At 37.6% G+C, this 15,744-nt stretch overlaps 1 protein-coding gene across 1 annotated transcript in view; it reads left to right on the plus strand.

Annotated features, from left to right (window-relative positions):
* MYPN (myopalladin) overlaps positions 1-15,744 on the plus strand; it is a 53,430-nt gene that overhangs the window by 32,178 nt on the left and 5,508 nt on the right. The window contains 7 exon segments of the mRNA XM_011372181.1: positions 1,768-2,355; positions 2,732-2,870; positions 9,493-9,714; positions 11,015-11,164; positions 12,112-12,194; positions 13,389-13,515; positions 14,688-14,895. Of these exon segments, the coding sequence (XP_011370483.1) occupies positions 1,768-2,355; positions 2,732-2,870; positions 9,493-9,714; positions 11,015-11,164; positions 12,112-12,194; positions 13,389-13,515; positions 14,688-14,895 (1,517 nt within the window).

Below are 15,744 nucleotides of genomic sequence, written 5' to 3' on the forward strand. Positions count from 1 at the left end.
CCGGCCCCTTTTTATCATCTTTATCTTTCTATGATTACTTGCTTTTCAGATACAACTTTTTCTACTTCCATAACCATAATAAAATATTTATGCAATGTCATCAAATTAAAATTTACTCAGACTACAATACAAACATGTCCTGAAAACTACATGGCATTGTCCTTATGCCATAGCAGTCACACAATGTGACCTGCCAAATATAAGGTCCATTAAAAATTTAAAGGTTTTGTATTTTCATGTCATTGGAAAAGTCAGCATCAGCAGAAACAATGTTAATTGTATATATTTTTCTAAGGATAATCTAACAGAGATATTTCTGTTTTTCTTAATGGCTGAATCTTTCATCTATGATCGAATTTAAAAGTTTAATTAATTTTTAATTATATTACTTTATTCTCTCAGCCTAAATGCTCATTTCTAAAAAAGGAGGAGGAGAAGAAAGTTACTGTGGCAAGTGGCTAGCACTTCTGAATTCTTAGTTTAACTCAAGACAAAAGTTTACATAGATAAACAAAGATCGCACAGTATGCAGCATTTGACAGCAGTAATGAAAACAAAGATGGGTGTCTATTTTTTGAAGTTACTTTTCCATATATTGAGTATCAGAATTGTTAAAGATGGGAAGGAAAAAGGTCTTAAAATCCAGAATTAAGAAAAATCAAGGTTTAGAGAACCTTCTAGTTCAACATTATCGCTGTTGGTATTGTCTTTCCTGATGGTATGCAAATACAAAACCTTTTGTTTTTAATAGATCTCATGTTCAATAGATCACTTTCTATATTTCAGAAGCAACCTATATTTCTGAAGAACATAAAACCACAGCGGCCTTGGAGCACTTGTGGATCTTCCTATGGTTATTCATTCAAAAATAGATTCTCCTAATGGTTTGACAGCCCTGACAACTTCATGAATATACAATTTTTAAACACTTTTATTCTTAAAAAATAACTTGTTTACTAAGAGAAATTAAATAGACTGTAGGACTTAAAGCAAATTATATAATGCTTCTGTGACTGAGGTCCCTATAAAAGGAGAAACTGCTCCCAGTTTGACCTTCTTTCTCCTTTCAAAAACAAGAAAAGTCTAAGGCAATGTGTATAATTAAGGGAACCATATAATTTATTATTCAAACCATGACATTTTTTAGAGTGAAAGAGCACTATTAATTATTACGCCAAGTAAAAGACATCAACCAGGACAGTCTAGGATGAATCGGGACTTACAGTCACCTTATCTATAAAGCTTTGTTGTTGGGAGAGGATGAGAGACACTAAGACTCATCCAGCTGCTTTGTTAAGGTTTGCTCTAAAACAAAGCAGAGTGAAGAATTCAGCACATCCTTCAGTAACTCACATCAGAGTATAACCTAGTGCCTCTGTCTCAAAGCTGAGATACTATCAGCTCATCTCAGAACTTTGAGCACTCCCAACAAGAAGACTATTGTTTCTGTTTCTTTTTTTCTAGTTTGTAACATTAAAATTAGGCTGCTATGTTGCACAACTCCAGGGTCACGACACAAAGAATATGTGAATGATGTCTCTTAGAGTTGTGCATCGCAATGGTCTCTCTCCTTACTGACAATAAAACAGATTTAGAAAGAAGGAGAGACAAACAACTCACAAGGAATTGCTTATCTGAGTCCTGGCAACTTGGTTGTGTGTTCTTACTCGGCATAAAGTTATAAACAAACTGTCTGCACATTTTCTTAAGGGCAAGGCTGATGGTGACAATTTCCCTTCTCTCTCCTCACTCTTGTTCTGTGCGCAGCGATTCCAGTCAGCTACAACAGCTTCACAACCAAGTCTTACTGGAACAACAGCAGCTGCAAAACCCATCTCCTTCGTCTCCTAAGGAATTTCCTTTCAACATGAGTGTTTTGAACTCCACTGCTCCCCCGGCAGTGACAATGTCCAGCAAGCCTGTGAAGGCTCCCTCATCACAGGCGTTCAGCTTGGCCCGGCCAAAGCATTTCTTCCCCTCCACGAACACCACTGTGGCATCTGTGTCCCCTTCCAGCTCTCCAGTGTTCACCCTCAGCAGCACTCCTCAAGCCATTCAGAGGACAGTGAGCAAAGAAAGCCTATTAGTTTCTCACCCCTCCGTGCAAACCAAATCTCCAGGAGTCTCCGTCCAAAACGAGCCACCTCCTTCAGGTCCAATAGAGCCAGCACAACCACAATTCACATTTTCCATCTCCAGTGGAAACCAGTTTCAGCCTCGCTGTGTGTCCCCAGCTCCTGTCTCTCCCACCAGCCGGATTCAGAACCCAGTGGCTTTCCTCAGCTCTGTTCTGCCTTCTCTCCCTTCCATCCCACCCACCAATGCTATGGGGCTGCCTAGAAGTGCACCATCCACGTAAGTGTCACTGAAGTTTATTGATATAAAAGATGACAGTAAGGAAAATACACATGCATAAAATAGCTTGGTCTGGGACAAGACCTCCATTTAGTAGATTTCTAAATAATCCTATCTCTTAGACACAAAACGGACATTTGAACACCTTAAGACAAAGGGCATGATTACTGTAAATAATTTTAAGTAATTTAAACATTGAAAATACCTCTACAAAACACAGATTATCTGTGTAGTGTTCAACTTTCACACAAAATGCCCTCCACAAGTGCCTGATGACTGCTGGTTGTCTGGTTGCCATTTCAATCACTGATTTGCAGGCCTTTGTACATTGGGCAGTGCTTTTCATGGGTATGTAATGTCTGAATTTATTTTATAGGCCATCCCAGGGACTAATGAAGAAAAATACAAAATCTCCTCAGCCAGTGAATGATGAGTACATTCGTGAAACTAAGAATGCAGTGATTCTAGACTTGGGGAAAAAAATGAATTTCAGTGATGTCAAATCAAACCAGCAGGTAAGATTGTTGGGTTCAGATTGTTTATTGGAATTTTATTGTAAGGAATATAATTTTGCTTAAATCTATTCTTCTTTGGATGCTCAGGTCATCTGACATCAGTGAGATTAACACTGCAGTCTTGGAAGGGAGAGCACAGATTAACCAAGGGTCTTGTAAGAAACTCATCCACATGGATCTTAAGTTCTTGATTGCCCCAATAGTTAACTCAGTTTACCTGTCTACATGTGTTTACCTAGAACAGAATAGGTTAAAGAAGGAAAGAGCCTAGATAGTCTGTCGTCCATTCCAGCAATCCTCAGTTCAGTATTGGCAGTCACCATCACACCTTTGAGCTGTTTCAATATCTGAGCTTTGAGGTTACCCAGACTTTATGGAAATGGGTTCTAACCTGTCCTTTATCTGACTTCTAATGTGCCTGGAGTTCTGCTCACCATTTCTTCTCAATCTTTACATTAGGTTGAAGCATCTGAAATAGCCATTAGGCAATATCCTGTGGTTCAATCTGTACAAATCCTTGCTCACTAGTAAGTGTTTACTCTGAAGGGGAAAGAGGAAAGCTGTATGTGAACATCGAATGAAAGAAAGATAAACCGAGTATTTTCTTATTTGAGTCATTTATTTTTGCATTTCATAAGGAGGGTTTTTTTTAATGCAGGTTTACATTTTAATAACCTAATTCTTGATTTTTTCCCCAAGGTAGGAACTGATAAAATCTATTTTGAAATATAACATAAAATTTCAGTCAAAACAGTTTTCCAAATATTGTGGAATTTGTGACTTAAGTGTTGGAAATGAGGCTCCATATTTCCCTGACCATATGCTGTTTTCTGTCTCTTATTTCGAGTGGGACCATGGATATACAGTATCTTACAATTATGTTATATGTTGGGCAATTTTTACCAAGTGGATTCTTTTGAAAATGTGATGCATAAAACCTTTTTAAAATTGACTTTAAATTATTGAATTGAAGCAGAATATTTAAGCTTGCCATAATTGAGTACACTTCTCACATATCATATTATTCACCAAATTATACATATTTCTAGGAGGCAAATACCAAGGCAGCTATTCTTTTCTCTCATCTTCTAGATAGAAATTGAGGCACAGTTGTCAAACTGTCAGTGGCGAAACTAGAATCAGAGCCCTGGTCTCCAGGACACTTTCACATTTCCCCTGAAACTCTGTGGCCTTTTTCAGTTTCATGACAATTACCTTTAAGCCCCATAAATGTCATTTTGTCTAATGCAAATTTGTCTTCCTGTAATACTGTCATCCATTCATGGTTCTTAATTCTTCTAAGTGTCATTGAAATCAGAGGTATGTTCCACCTATGTCTTTTACAACTCAGAGATGGAGCACTTAGAACCCTGTAAAAATGATACCAGGTGAGCACACGAGCTGTTTGATTTTGTTTTTACAGTTAGTCTGTAGGTAGATACATGCTAATCCATAGAGAAAGTAAGGTTTCTCTCTTAATTACCTGAAATGTGAGCACATGTAAATATGAACTTCTATAGTTCGAGTGCCAAAAAATCTAGTAGAATTCTTTGTTAAACCTCCATCATAAATTAACTTCAGGGCTAATAGCAGGTACTAAGGGCAGTCTCAAGAACATCTCGGTCTCTCCAACTGAATATCTATGACATGCATCGGTATTCTTCTGAGAATTATTATGGTAGATTAGTTACAGAATTGCTCTTAGACTCCCTTCTATGCCTTGGATAATGAAAGCCAAGCTGCATAAATGCAATTCAAGAAACTAAGAAACTGTCTGAGATGGAATGCTTGCATTAGATTGGTAGATGTTGATTCTGAGGAAGTTTCGAGAGATAAAACAATAAGCATACTATAATATTGTTTTGTTCATTGCTTCCTTGGGAAATGAAAGTGAAAATGTCATGAAGAGCTGTCTAATATGTATTTGGCACATCAGTAAAGTTAAAAAGAAGAAACTTTGTTTAGAAAAGTGAAAAACCATCATAAACACTTATGTATTGACAGCCATCTATACCTGCAGTCTGGGGACACAGGAACCAAAATGATTTGTTTTCTCACTCCCATAGTAGTCTACACACATAAGGGGGAAGCAAGTGATTTTTTCTGAAGAGTATGCATTTGTTTTGTGTTCTTTTTTTGCTTTAAAAACTTTTAAATCCAGAAAGCTGGACTCTCTTGCCCTATTTTATTCCTAAGCAAATGAAGAATTAGTATCTGTCCTAGGACATTTGTGTCATCCAGCATTACTATATCATGCTGAGCATGAAAATAAATCAGAAGTCCTTTAAAAAATGAATATTATTGACTATAAACAATTTTCTCCTCAGAATTCAAACTTCTAAAATACTTTTTAGGAAATGAGTTTTCTTTGATATAGATACCACTTTAATTTCTCTGTTGGAATATTCTAGCACTCATCCTCTAATTTTAATATAACATTTATCATTAGCAATTAACATATGCTTGTTGGTTCTTAGAACTTTGTGCAATACAAGGTGTCCTCAGATGTGCATATTTATTCAGACATTCATATTTATCCATTCAGATATTCATATTTATAAAAATGTTTAGCTTTCTAAACTGACAATGAAGTTTCTTAGGGTTGGGAATAAGCCAAGAGAGAGGTGCCCAATTTCAAAATTTTAAGCTGCATTATTTCTTATTTTGAGGGATATCATTCACCACCAGTGGATCCTCACCAGACATCAAAAAAAATTAAATGGTTTAGGTTAGCAAGGTGAATCTGAGAGTCAAGGGAACCCAGAATCACAAAATGTACTGGAGCCTTCATGACCAATGATTTTAATTCGCACATGACTTAACATTATGCTCTCCAACCTGTTATTTGCTGGTAGTTAATTTCTAAATCTACATACACACATACACACACTTAATGTCTTATTTCAACTTTCCTCCTTGACCTCATTTCTCTGAAAACCTTCCCATTTCTTTACTCTGCTCCTTCCTCTCACTTTTAAAATTAATGCTTCTTTAACACTGTCTGCAGTTCTCAGATACTGCCCTATATGACAGAGGAATAAAGAATAAGTACCTAATTCTTGGTCTGCCTTTTGTTCATCAATCTCCTTCTTCTCTAAGCTGCTTAATCATTTCCTCTTTTTAAATCTTACCTCTTTCATCTTTTATCATAAACTCTTTATGAAAACTCTCTTTTGTGAGCAAATAGTTTAGCCATCATTCTTTTTCTAATGAGAATTCCACATAGCCATCAGCCTTAGGTTTCCCACCTTGGGCACTGTAGGACCATGGATGCTGGATGGTGAAGTGTCCCAATGTTGCCTGCCATGGGCCCATCCAGGATGCACCAATCACAAGTTCCCTGGGAGTTAGGATTAAGAGTGTCTTGTTCATTGGTGCACCCCTGTTATGTCTGGCACAGAGGAGATGGTCAGTGAATATTTGCTGAATTAACACACAACAATGGGATTTGCATTAGTTTCATATAGGGTAATAAAACTCTTGACCAAGTAGAAAATGTTGGATTTGTTGCATGGCTATAGAAAATATCTCACTTGGCTCTATAGACTCTGATTATACCTAATCGTGGATATTACTCACTATGGTAGCAATCTACTGTAATCAACTGATTAAAAAGATGAAAACTTTTTTAAAAAAGGAAGTTACACACAGCAAAAAAAAAAAAAACTTAAATTAAGCGAAACTGATGTTAACTGAACATTTAAATATGAACTAAATCTGTGCATCTTTTAGTAATTATTTATTCTTAAAGAAAAAAAATGGATTTAAAGTATTTTTATGCAACCTCCTTGAAAGTAGAGTCTATGTTTTATAGAATGTTGTATCCCCAGTGTTTATCATAATATTTAGCATGTAATAGGTGCTTACTAAGAGTTTGGCAGCAGAGACAGGAAGTAGGCGATGAAGCCTGATTATCCCCATTGAAGAGAGCATGTAATTATTAGGTAAATAGTACAAGAAGACATCTGCTATGTATGTTAACTTCCAAGTTTATCTAGGAATCTTTTATCCATTATCTGTACTGTGGCTCTCCCTGGAACACAAAAGAATACTTTTTCTAATGCATAAGATTTTCTTTATACATTGTACCCAGAGTTGGTTGGGAACTTTTTGAACAGGCTCCTCCAGCTAGTTTGATCTTATTTGATTATTTGTCCCTCAAGCCCAGACTCAGAACCCAAAGTAGAAGAAGCCAGTGGTTAGTTCAGGGTAGTGAGTGTTGGATTATGGCCCATGTATTGGAAATGCAGAACCTTGGCAGTACCATATCTGATTGAGACGTGTCATTACACTATAAGGAAAGCACTCTCCTTCACTCTGTCAACTTGAAGAAAATTTCTGCAGCTATGTTCCAAAAATCAAAAGTTTCAAGTTGTCAGATTATCAGCCTTAAGAGGAATATCTTTTTAAAAGGTTAGATTTTCAAGTAGCACATTTTTCTGAAATTATTATTGATTTTTTTTTTTAGCTTTTCATTCTTCATAGAGCAACTGGAATTCTATGAAATTCATTTTTACTTAAGTTCTTTAACATAAGCCTGGAAAAAATGGGTCATATATTATTGATTTGATTGCCACACATGCCAGATTTATACAGAAAAATATTCTCTCCTTTGAGCACAGGCATCACCTACAAGCAGCTTATACAGAAACTCCTTATTTTACTCACAAATGAGGTCAAGGCAAGGAAAAATAGAGAATGGAACATAAATCCAGTCCTGGAAAGTCAAAGTGCCCATCCACCACCAGTGGATCAGTAGTGCAACCTTTGTGCAGAATAGTGCAGAAAACACCTTTAAATTTAACTTAAACATATTATTTGTGTTTGCAAATTTCCTTATAAAATCTCAGTCCCATCAATCATAACTTGGAATGACAACCTTGATTTATGTGTAATGGGGGTAGTTACTCTTGGGATAATCAACTCTTAGTTGCAAAACACTACAAAAAAAACTGTCAGGTCCTGCTTTGGGGTGGTGTGAATCTTTATTAACATCTCAAATGTAAAAAGTCAGTGCTTTAGTAACAAGCCACATACCCCTGCCACACAGTCGCATGATTTCCTTGTTCCTGAGTTTCGACTTTCCAAATATTTCATGAAATCTTCCATGGAAACTCCTTGACCTACGATATTCTTACTTTTTGCTCATCTGCAATGTATACATTATATCATATAACTAATATATTAAACAGATATTTCTAAAAAGAAATTTTTTTCTCCCTTTATTCTTTTAAATTTATCTAATGGGGTTCATTCTTCTCCTGCTCCTGGAAGTCTCAAATGTGAGGCAATCTCAAAACCATTTTGACCACTTTTAGTTCATATAAGATTCTATGGTTACTTTGTTGCAAAATATAAAAATTTCCAGTCCTTGTAGTAATCAACACTCCAATCCTTGTTCAAAAAAAAAAACCCCACACAAACACCCCCCACCCCCACCCCAGGAACCTAAAAAGACAGGAAAGGAAGTGTGGCCAGCTTCTCTCTTTTTTGCTTTCTCTTCCCCCTCCCCCCATTACTAACTGCTATTCCTGACTCTCTTTTCCAACTATGAAGAGATGAAAGCTGACCCCCCCACACTGATTTTGTGTCATATGTGGCCCACGTGTGCTTGGCGAGAACCATCACAGGTCCTCTGCCTTGACACAATGCAGGAGTGCATATTCAAAAAGCCACCTCACTCCTCAGTCTACATTTCCTAAGCAGGAGTCAGATACCAGAGCACTGTAGGAACACAGCAAGCTCTCCAATGGGCCTTTTTAATCTTCCTTGCTAGACTTGAGGTGAAAGGTACCCTGGAGCTGGAGGAGCATGTAGGAGACTCACAGACATTAATAACTCTCTCTAAAGTCCTCTTATTGGATCTTCTCCCTCTTGACTCTTTTGTATTTCTGATGAGGATGAAGGCTTGAAATCATCTAACCTATCCTCAAACATCTGCTTTGAAATTCTTGGAGAATAGTTTGTCTCCCAGCTCACTGGTATTCTGATATCTAGCCCATCTTGGGTGCCTCAATAGAAACTTCCAGTAAAAATCTGTTTAGAACTGTAGGTTCAGTGCATAGTTACAAATAGTATTTTTTAAATAACTCACTTTGAGTGTTCTGTTTTAATCACCTCCCAATCTGGGAGCAGAGAGAGGCAGTGAAGGTGGATTTGGAGTCGAGGAAGATTTATTTGAGACAGGTTTTCCTCATGTATGCAATTGGGAAAGTCCAGCAGAGACCGGAAATTGGCGATTCAGGCATGCCTCAGCATGCAGTTCAGAATAACTTTGCCAAAATACCACATAGGCAGGTCTACATATTGAAATGGGTATTAATAGTAGTTGTGGAAATTACATGCCATCTTCATTCCATTCCCTACAGGATTCTACTGGGGCTCCATGCTCAAGGTGAGGAATCAGGATTCACTAAGGCAGTTTGGGATTATAGTAGAGACACTGAAATCTCCTTTAGTGCTCCATGGTGAGGAACTGGAAATGAAACATGCCTGGTTTATTGGGGTTCCATGATATCAATCTAACAGCTGAAGCTTAAAAAGTTGCATCTTCAAATTATACTGATAGACATCTTCCTCACTCATAGAAACTGAAATTGAAATGTGTTTGCCATTTTGACAGGAGTACAAAATTTCAAGCTTCGAGCAGAGACTGATGAATGAAATAGAGTTTCGCTTGGAACGTACCCCCGTAGATGAATCAGACGATGAAATCCAACATGACGAGATTCCCACGGGCAAGTGTATTGCTCCCATCTTTGACAAAAGACTCAAGCACTTCCGGGTCACAGAAGGCTCTCCAGTCACATTCACCTGCAAAATTGTTGGAATACCTGTTCCAAAGGTAGGAGAAAATGACAAGCCAGTTGGCCAACCAACAACACAGAACTGTAGTCAATACCTTCAAGGAAGTCTTATCAGACTCTAGTGAAGTATTCACAGAGGGAAGAAAAACCAGTACCAGAAAATTAACAAAGCCCAGATAATTTAACTGAAAACAGACATTCAGGATAGTATTGTTAAATAGTCAGCACCCCCCCCCCAACCCCCACCCGAATCAGACTTATGGCTAAGTTAGAATTTTATTAAAATTTTAAAATAAACTTCTTAGTCATGATCCTCTGTTTTGAGCTGTTGATTCTCTCAGCCATCAAACTTGCCATATCGATATTTTTCTTTTTCTTTAACATCTATTGAATAGCCACAGTGTGCCTGTTTTTGTACAAAGCGAGCTATATTTGTATCATTACTATTGGGTTGGTAAATGCTGAAAATGTCATATCACTATCACCGGCTGCAGAAAAATCTTATGAGTCACCAGATTTTTTGGCAGGCAGCTGAGAGAAGGATTTACGCCGGTGTGGCTGCAGCAGGGGATCTCTCTGCTTCTCTTTCACAGACATTAGCACGGCACTATCACGTATAGTTAGGTAACCAGGAGACATAGAGGAGGGCAGCTGCAACCAGTATTTTACACAACCACCCCCTCCCCCTCGCCGCTTCAGCTCCCCTACCCCGAGATCTCCTTGAAACTTGCAGAACTTAACATGAAAATATATATATATTTAAATTTTAGCCAGATAAGGAATTTAGTAAGTGAATCCTGGCCTCATTCCACTTGGTATAAGAAACCATACTATCCTTTCAAGTGAGGTTCGCTATTCTAGGCCCTGAAATCTGCAATTGCAGAAGACTTGAGTTTAGAATAGGATAGATAGGATAATGGGAATAGGATAATGGAAAAGGTTCACGCTCCTGGTTTTCATTATTTTGCCACTGAAGACACATCTGGTTCTTAGGGTGACTTTTTAAGTAATTGTAAAGTAAAATTAAAATATTCACAAGCTTTCTCTCAATCCTATAGATTTTTTTTATGGTGATATTGGTTAACAAAATCCAGTAAGTTTCAGGTGTACAATTTAACAATATATATAGAATTTTTGACTTAAGTGTTGTATAAATACAAATGGAGAAGCATATTATACTGTTTATAATATGTTTTATAACTTTTTCCAAGTGCTCTATAAGAGATGAGTCACTTATAGAGATGGCAATCAGCCCTCGCCTCACCCTACTTCTTACTTCGTTATCCTCTAAAGATGTACAAAATAATGTATATTCTCCTTGATTATCTTTCATTTCAGGTTTACTGGTTCAAAGATGGGAAGCAGATTTCAAAGAGAAATGAGCACTGCAAAATGAGGCGAGAAGGAGATGGGACATGTTCTCTGCACATCGAATCCACCACTAGTGATGATGACGGCAACTACACCATCATGGCAGCCAACCCCCAGGTGGAGACACAGGGGTTCAGAGTTATGCAGCACTCTGAGGAAGGAGCAGTTGACGTCACTGTGAATGAGACCTTGAGAAGTGGGAGTTACTAAGGATTGCTGAGGAAAATGAATGAGAAACATTGTGATAATGTATAACACAATTTAAAAGACCAGTTAGCCACTGATGGGTCACTTAACCCTTCAGCCTTTGTCAAAGGACATTAGTAGTATCTATTCACTATATATACCTTCCAGACCTATTAGGCTAAATCTTGCATTTATCAACCAATTGACTCTCTTAAAGAGTCAATAAATCATTCTATCAAAGAATGATTTGTTGTTTTTTTCTTTAGAAAATAAGCAAATTTCTTCACAAAGGCTTTGCGAATATCCCTCAAAACTCATAATCTCCTCCCCTGACTCCCGTAAAAGTTGGAAAGCCATAATCTTTCACTTTCCTTTTCTGAATGAGATCAAGACTTAAACTTCTCCTAAAGCATACAGCTGAATAAATATCTTCAACTAATATTAGAATAGGACATACAGAACTATAATTTCTACTCTCACCCACTCTTCCTATTAAAATGTTAGTTTTGAAGATAATCTCTACTGAAGAAAGGCTAAAAACACTTGGCCATGATCTCTCACTCAATGTGGCCACAGACAGTGTTAGTGCACAAGAATTCAATTTTTTACATTTGTTCTCTGTTCATTTCTCAGCTTAAACATGAAAGTCATCACAATATTCTTAAAAATCCTTCCCTCTGGAATAGTAATAGTAATTTAAAGATTCCCTCCCCAGCCCACAAAAACAAAACAAACAAAACAAAACAAAACAAAACAAAACAAAACCTTGTAATAATTAGCTAAAGGTTCGTAATTTTCTAGTCCAGGAAAATTTATATAAACCAAAAAAAAATGCATAATTCTTCTTATTTTAATCTTGTTCATTTTCTGTGTCTTAGGGGAGAATCAGCTGTTCTGGCCACTTAATGGTACAAAGTTTGCCTATTCGCAATCGACTAACATCTGCTGGTCAGTCTCACAGGTAAAGATAATACAAAATCTCCCTTCTCTAGCCCCTCCCAAGCACCCACCCACCACAATGAGTGCCAAAGTATTGGATCTGCAAATTGTTACTTAAAGTGTAGTCCTCCACCTGTAGCATCAGCATCACCCGGGAGCTCGTTACAAATGCAGAATCCCAAGCCCCACACCAGACCTACTGAATCAGAATCACATTTTAATAAGATCCCCAGGTGATTCACAAACACATTAGATTTGAGAAGTACTGGCCCATGGCACCCTTTTAAAGGTTCAAAATTTGTAACATCAGTAGCATCAGTGTACATAATATATAAATCAGACTCTTTAATTATGTTACTATCTTTAATAAAACAGAAACCTAAGTGAATAACTATATGGATATAAGCTGAATATTTCTGTTGTTATTGTCTCTAACAATTTTCTCCAGTACAGCACTTGGCTTTCTTTCTCTCTGATTTTCTAACCACTAAGAAGAAAGACACTGGCTTTGCCTTGAGTCTTATGGTGCCATAAAGTCTTAGCAAAGCATTCCATAGTTGCTGACATGGATGAATTAAATTTGACTTACCAAAGGAACAAAAATAGTGACCCATGTTTCAGATACAGTATTTCACCACCGTTGCAACTATACTTCTTAATTTTATTTTCAAAAACAGCTGTTACTGTTGGTCAGTGTTAACCAGTTTAAATTCATGATAATCTTTAACGGTCTACCATAATTTATAGCCAGGTTAAGTTTTATTACTCAGAGACACAGGGATTGCAGCTGCCTTGTTCTGGGTAATAAACAAGACTTCTCTTTTGGCTCTCATTTGAGGATCAGCTTAAATACTGATTTATTTGTTTATTTCGAAACTATTGAACAACTGGTCAAAACCAAGGCAAGAGAAGCTGAGCCACTTAACCCAGAATGACTTCAGAGAGAAAGAAGCTAAAGCCTATTTATTTGATTACAGATCTCACAAGATAATCCTACAGTGTATCAGATACTTAGCACTTTGTTTGTTATATCAGTTCCATACCATTATTTATTATTTGCTTGTGGTCCATCAATTCCCTTTCCCTTCTCTCACCTCCTGAAAAAAAAAAAAAAAAAGTCTGTTCTCCAGGCCCTATGGCCATGCCTAAATACCTACTGTCATAAATTTGTAAACTGGTTTCTATATTTAATACATGAACATATTTGTTGTTATAGAGGAAGGTCTCGAGTGCAAGAAAGAGACAAGGAGCCCCTACAGGAGCGCTTTTTCCGACCACATTTCCTGCAGGCTCCTGGAGATATGGTAGCTCACGAGGGGCGCCTCTGTCGGCTGGACTGTAAGGTAGCCTCTAGCATCCATCCTTGGTTCCAAAGCTGTTCACATTTTGCGATTGTTTGTTTACACTTATGTTTGTTTGTATTCTTTTTGTGATATTTATCTTTTTCAAGGAAATGGGTACTGGGGAAAGGAAAGAGATCACTTTTTTTATACAAGGCTCTTTTGGAGCGTTTAATACCAGAGAAAAGTATTTCATAAAATTTTTAAGTCTTTACATGTTAATGAAAATTATATTGGTATTGTATGAGTTAACTCTGTGTTGGTAAAAGACAACCGAAGAGGTGATATGATTCAGCCATTTTCCATATGATACCTGGAAATTCTTTATTACTATAAAACCAAAAGTGTGATTTTTATATCCTTGGAGTGAATTGCTTTGAGGTATAGCCTTTGAAAAAATTACAGTCATGAAAAGATGGCTCTAAGGCAGTTTATGACAACAGGTGCTAGTTTCTCATACTAATCAACATAGCTTTCCATATTTTTAATTCCTCAATCAGAAACTGGTCCAGTTGAGTGGCGTAGTTATCTCTCAGCATGATGAGAAACTTAAGTCACCCCTTCAGCTCCAGACAAAGATGCAGAGTGCTATGGAAAATTTAGATGCAAATTAGTAAAGGCTTGAGGTTAAGCATTCATACAGTCCACTTCTCTTGGTGATACTTGCTCTCCCAACAGCCGCCTGAATAATATCTGGGATTGATTATTACTTCTTCCACCCTAAATTCTAAAAGATACCCATGCCTGGGTCCCATCCTCAGAGATTCTGATTTAATATTGGAAATGGGCATTAGGATTTTCAAATGCGCCCCACATGATTATAATATGCAGCAAGGTCTGAGAATACTGATTTAACATTTGCCCTTTTCCTGGCTACTTCATGCTTATTAGGTATGTAAGCAATATGTCATCTCTGAAACTGATACTGCAGGTTTTTAATTCTTATTTATTCTAATCTAGAATATAATCATGACCTTAATTGGGGTCAAAATACTATACAGCTTAATTTCACGTGGCCATTCCTCTAGATCCCTCTTGTCCTGATTCCCCTTTCACCACCCCATGTTTTCTCTCATTGTCCATTTGGTGCCAGACAAGGATGAAGAATTCAGCCACCAAATAAATCTGCCTGTCATCAGTCTGTCATTTGCCTCAGCTGTCCTGTTTTTTATTAGGTGAGTGGCTTACCACCCCCAGAGCTGACGTGGCTGCTCAATGGCCAACCTGTGCTACCAGACGCCTCCCACAAGATGCTGGTCAGGGAGACTGGAGTCCACTCTCTGCTCATTGACCCGCTCACTCAACATGACGCGGGCACCTATACGTGCATTGCTACCAACAAAACCGGACAGAATTCCTTTAGTCTGGAGCTCACTGTAGTAGGTAAGGTTTGCTACTGGGACTCCTAAATATAACTACCTCCAAAGTTATTGCCCAAATATGCACTGTATCTGATAGAATTCCTTAGTCCTTTGCCTATCAAGCATAATCTCAGTTTCTACTTCACTCTAATAAGGGCCATATTTTGTACATTGCTTTCAAAGACATATCAGTAAGCTAAAAACATAATAGGGTACCTTGTGCATATTATGCATGCAATAAATGAGAGCCATTGTAATAGTTAATCAATCAGTCAATTAATTAATTAATTATCACTAAATTCAAGTCACTTGCCCTATATAGTTCATTACTCCTAACATATATGAGGCTCTTCCCTACTCCACCCTCCAACCTTCCATGCTTTTGCATCAATGGTCCCTCTATCTGGAATGCCCTTCTCTGCCTAGCAACCTCTTACTTATTCTCTAAGGCTTAATGCAAATGTCACCATCAAGGAACAGTGGATCCACCAGGCATATTGTCCTCTGTTACCGTAGCACTTAGAGAAGGAGAGACTCTTAACAAAACTTCCTACCTTCTATGTAATTGTTTATTCCTTTGCCTCCCTGAAGAGACTATGAGCTTCTAAGGTCAAGGATTCTGACTTGTTCTCCTGCGTATCTCTGGTGTCTGATTCTGCCTGGAACATGGGAGGTGCTCGACAAATGCTGAGTAGATAACTAAACGAATGAAACTTTACCTTATAAGATAATGTGAACACAACATTGTAATGCCTACAGATAAGGACAAGTCATTGTCAACCTGAGTGGTACCAGCTCTTCAAAGCAGTAGTCCCACCAAAATTAGATTTCAGAATATACAAACTCTAGTGCTGGGTTTTCTTCCATGCGT

Source organism: Pteropus vampyrus, unplaced genomic scaffold (genome assembly GCF_000151845.1).
Source record: "Pteropus vampyrus isolate Shadow unplaced genomic scaffold, Pvam_2.0 Scaffold202, whole genome shotgun sequence".
Taxonomy (NCBI): Eukaryota; Metazoa; Chordata; class Mammalia; order Chiroptera; family Pteropodidae; genus Pteropus; species Pteropus vampyrus.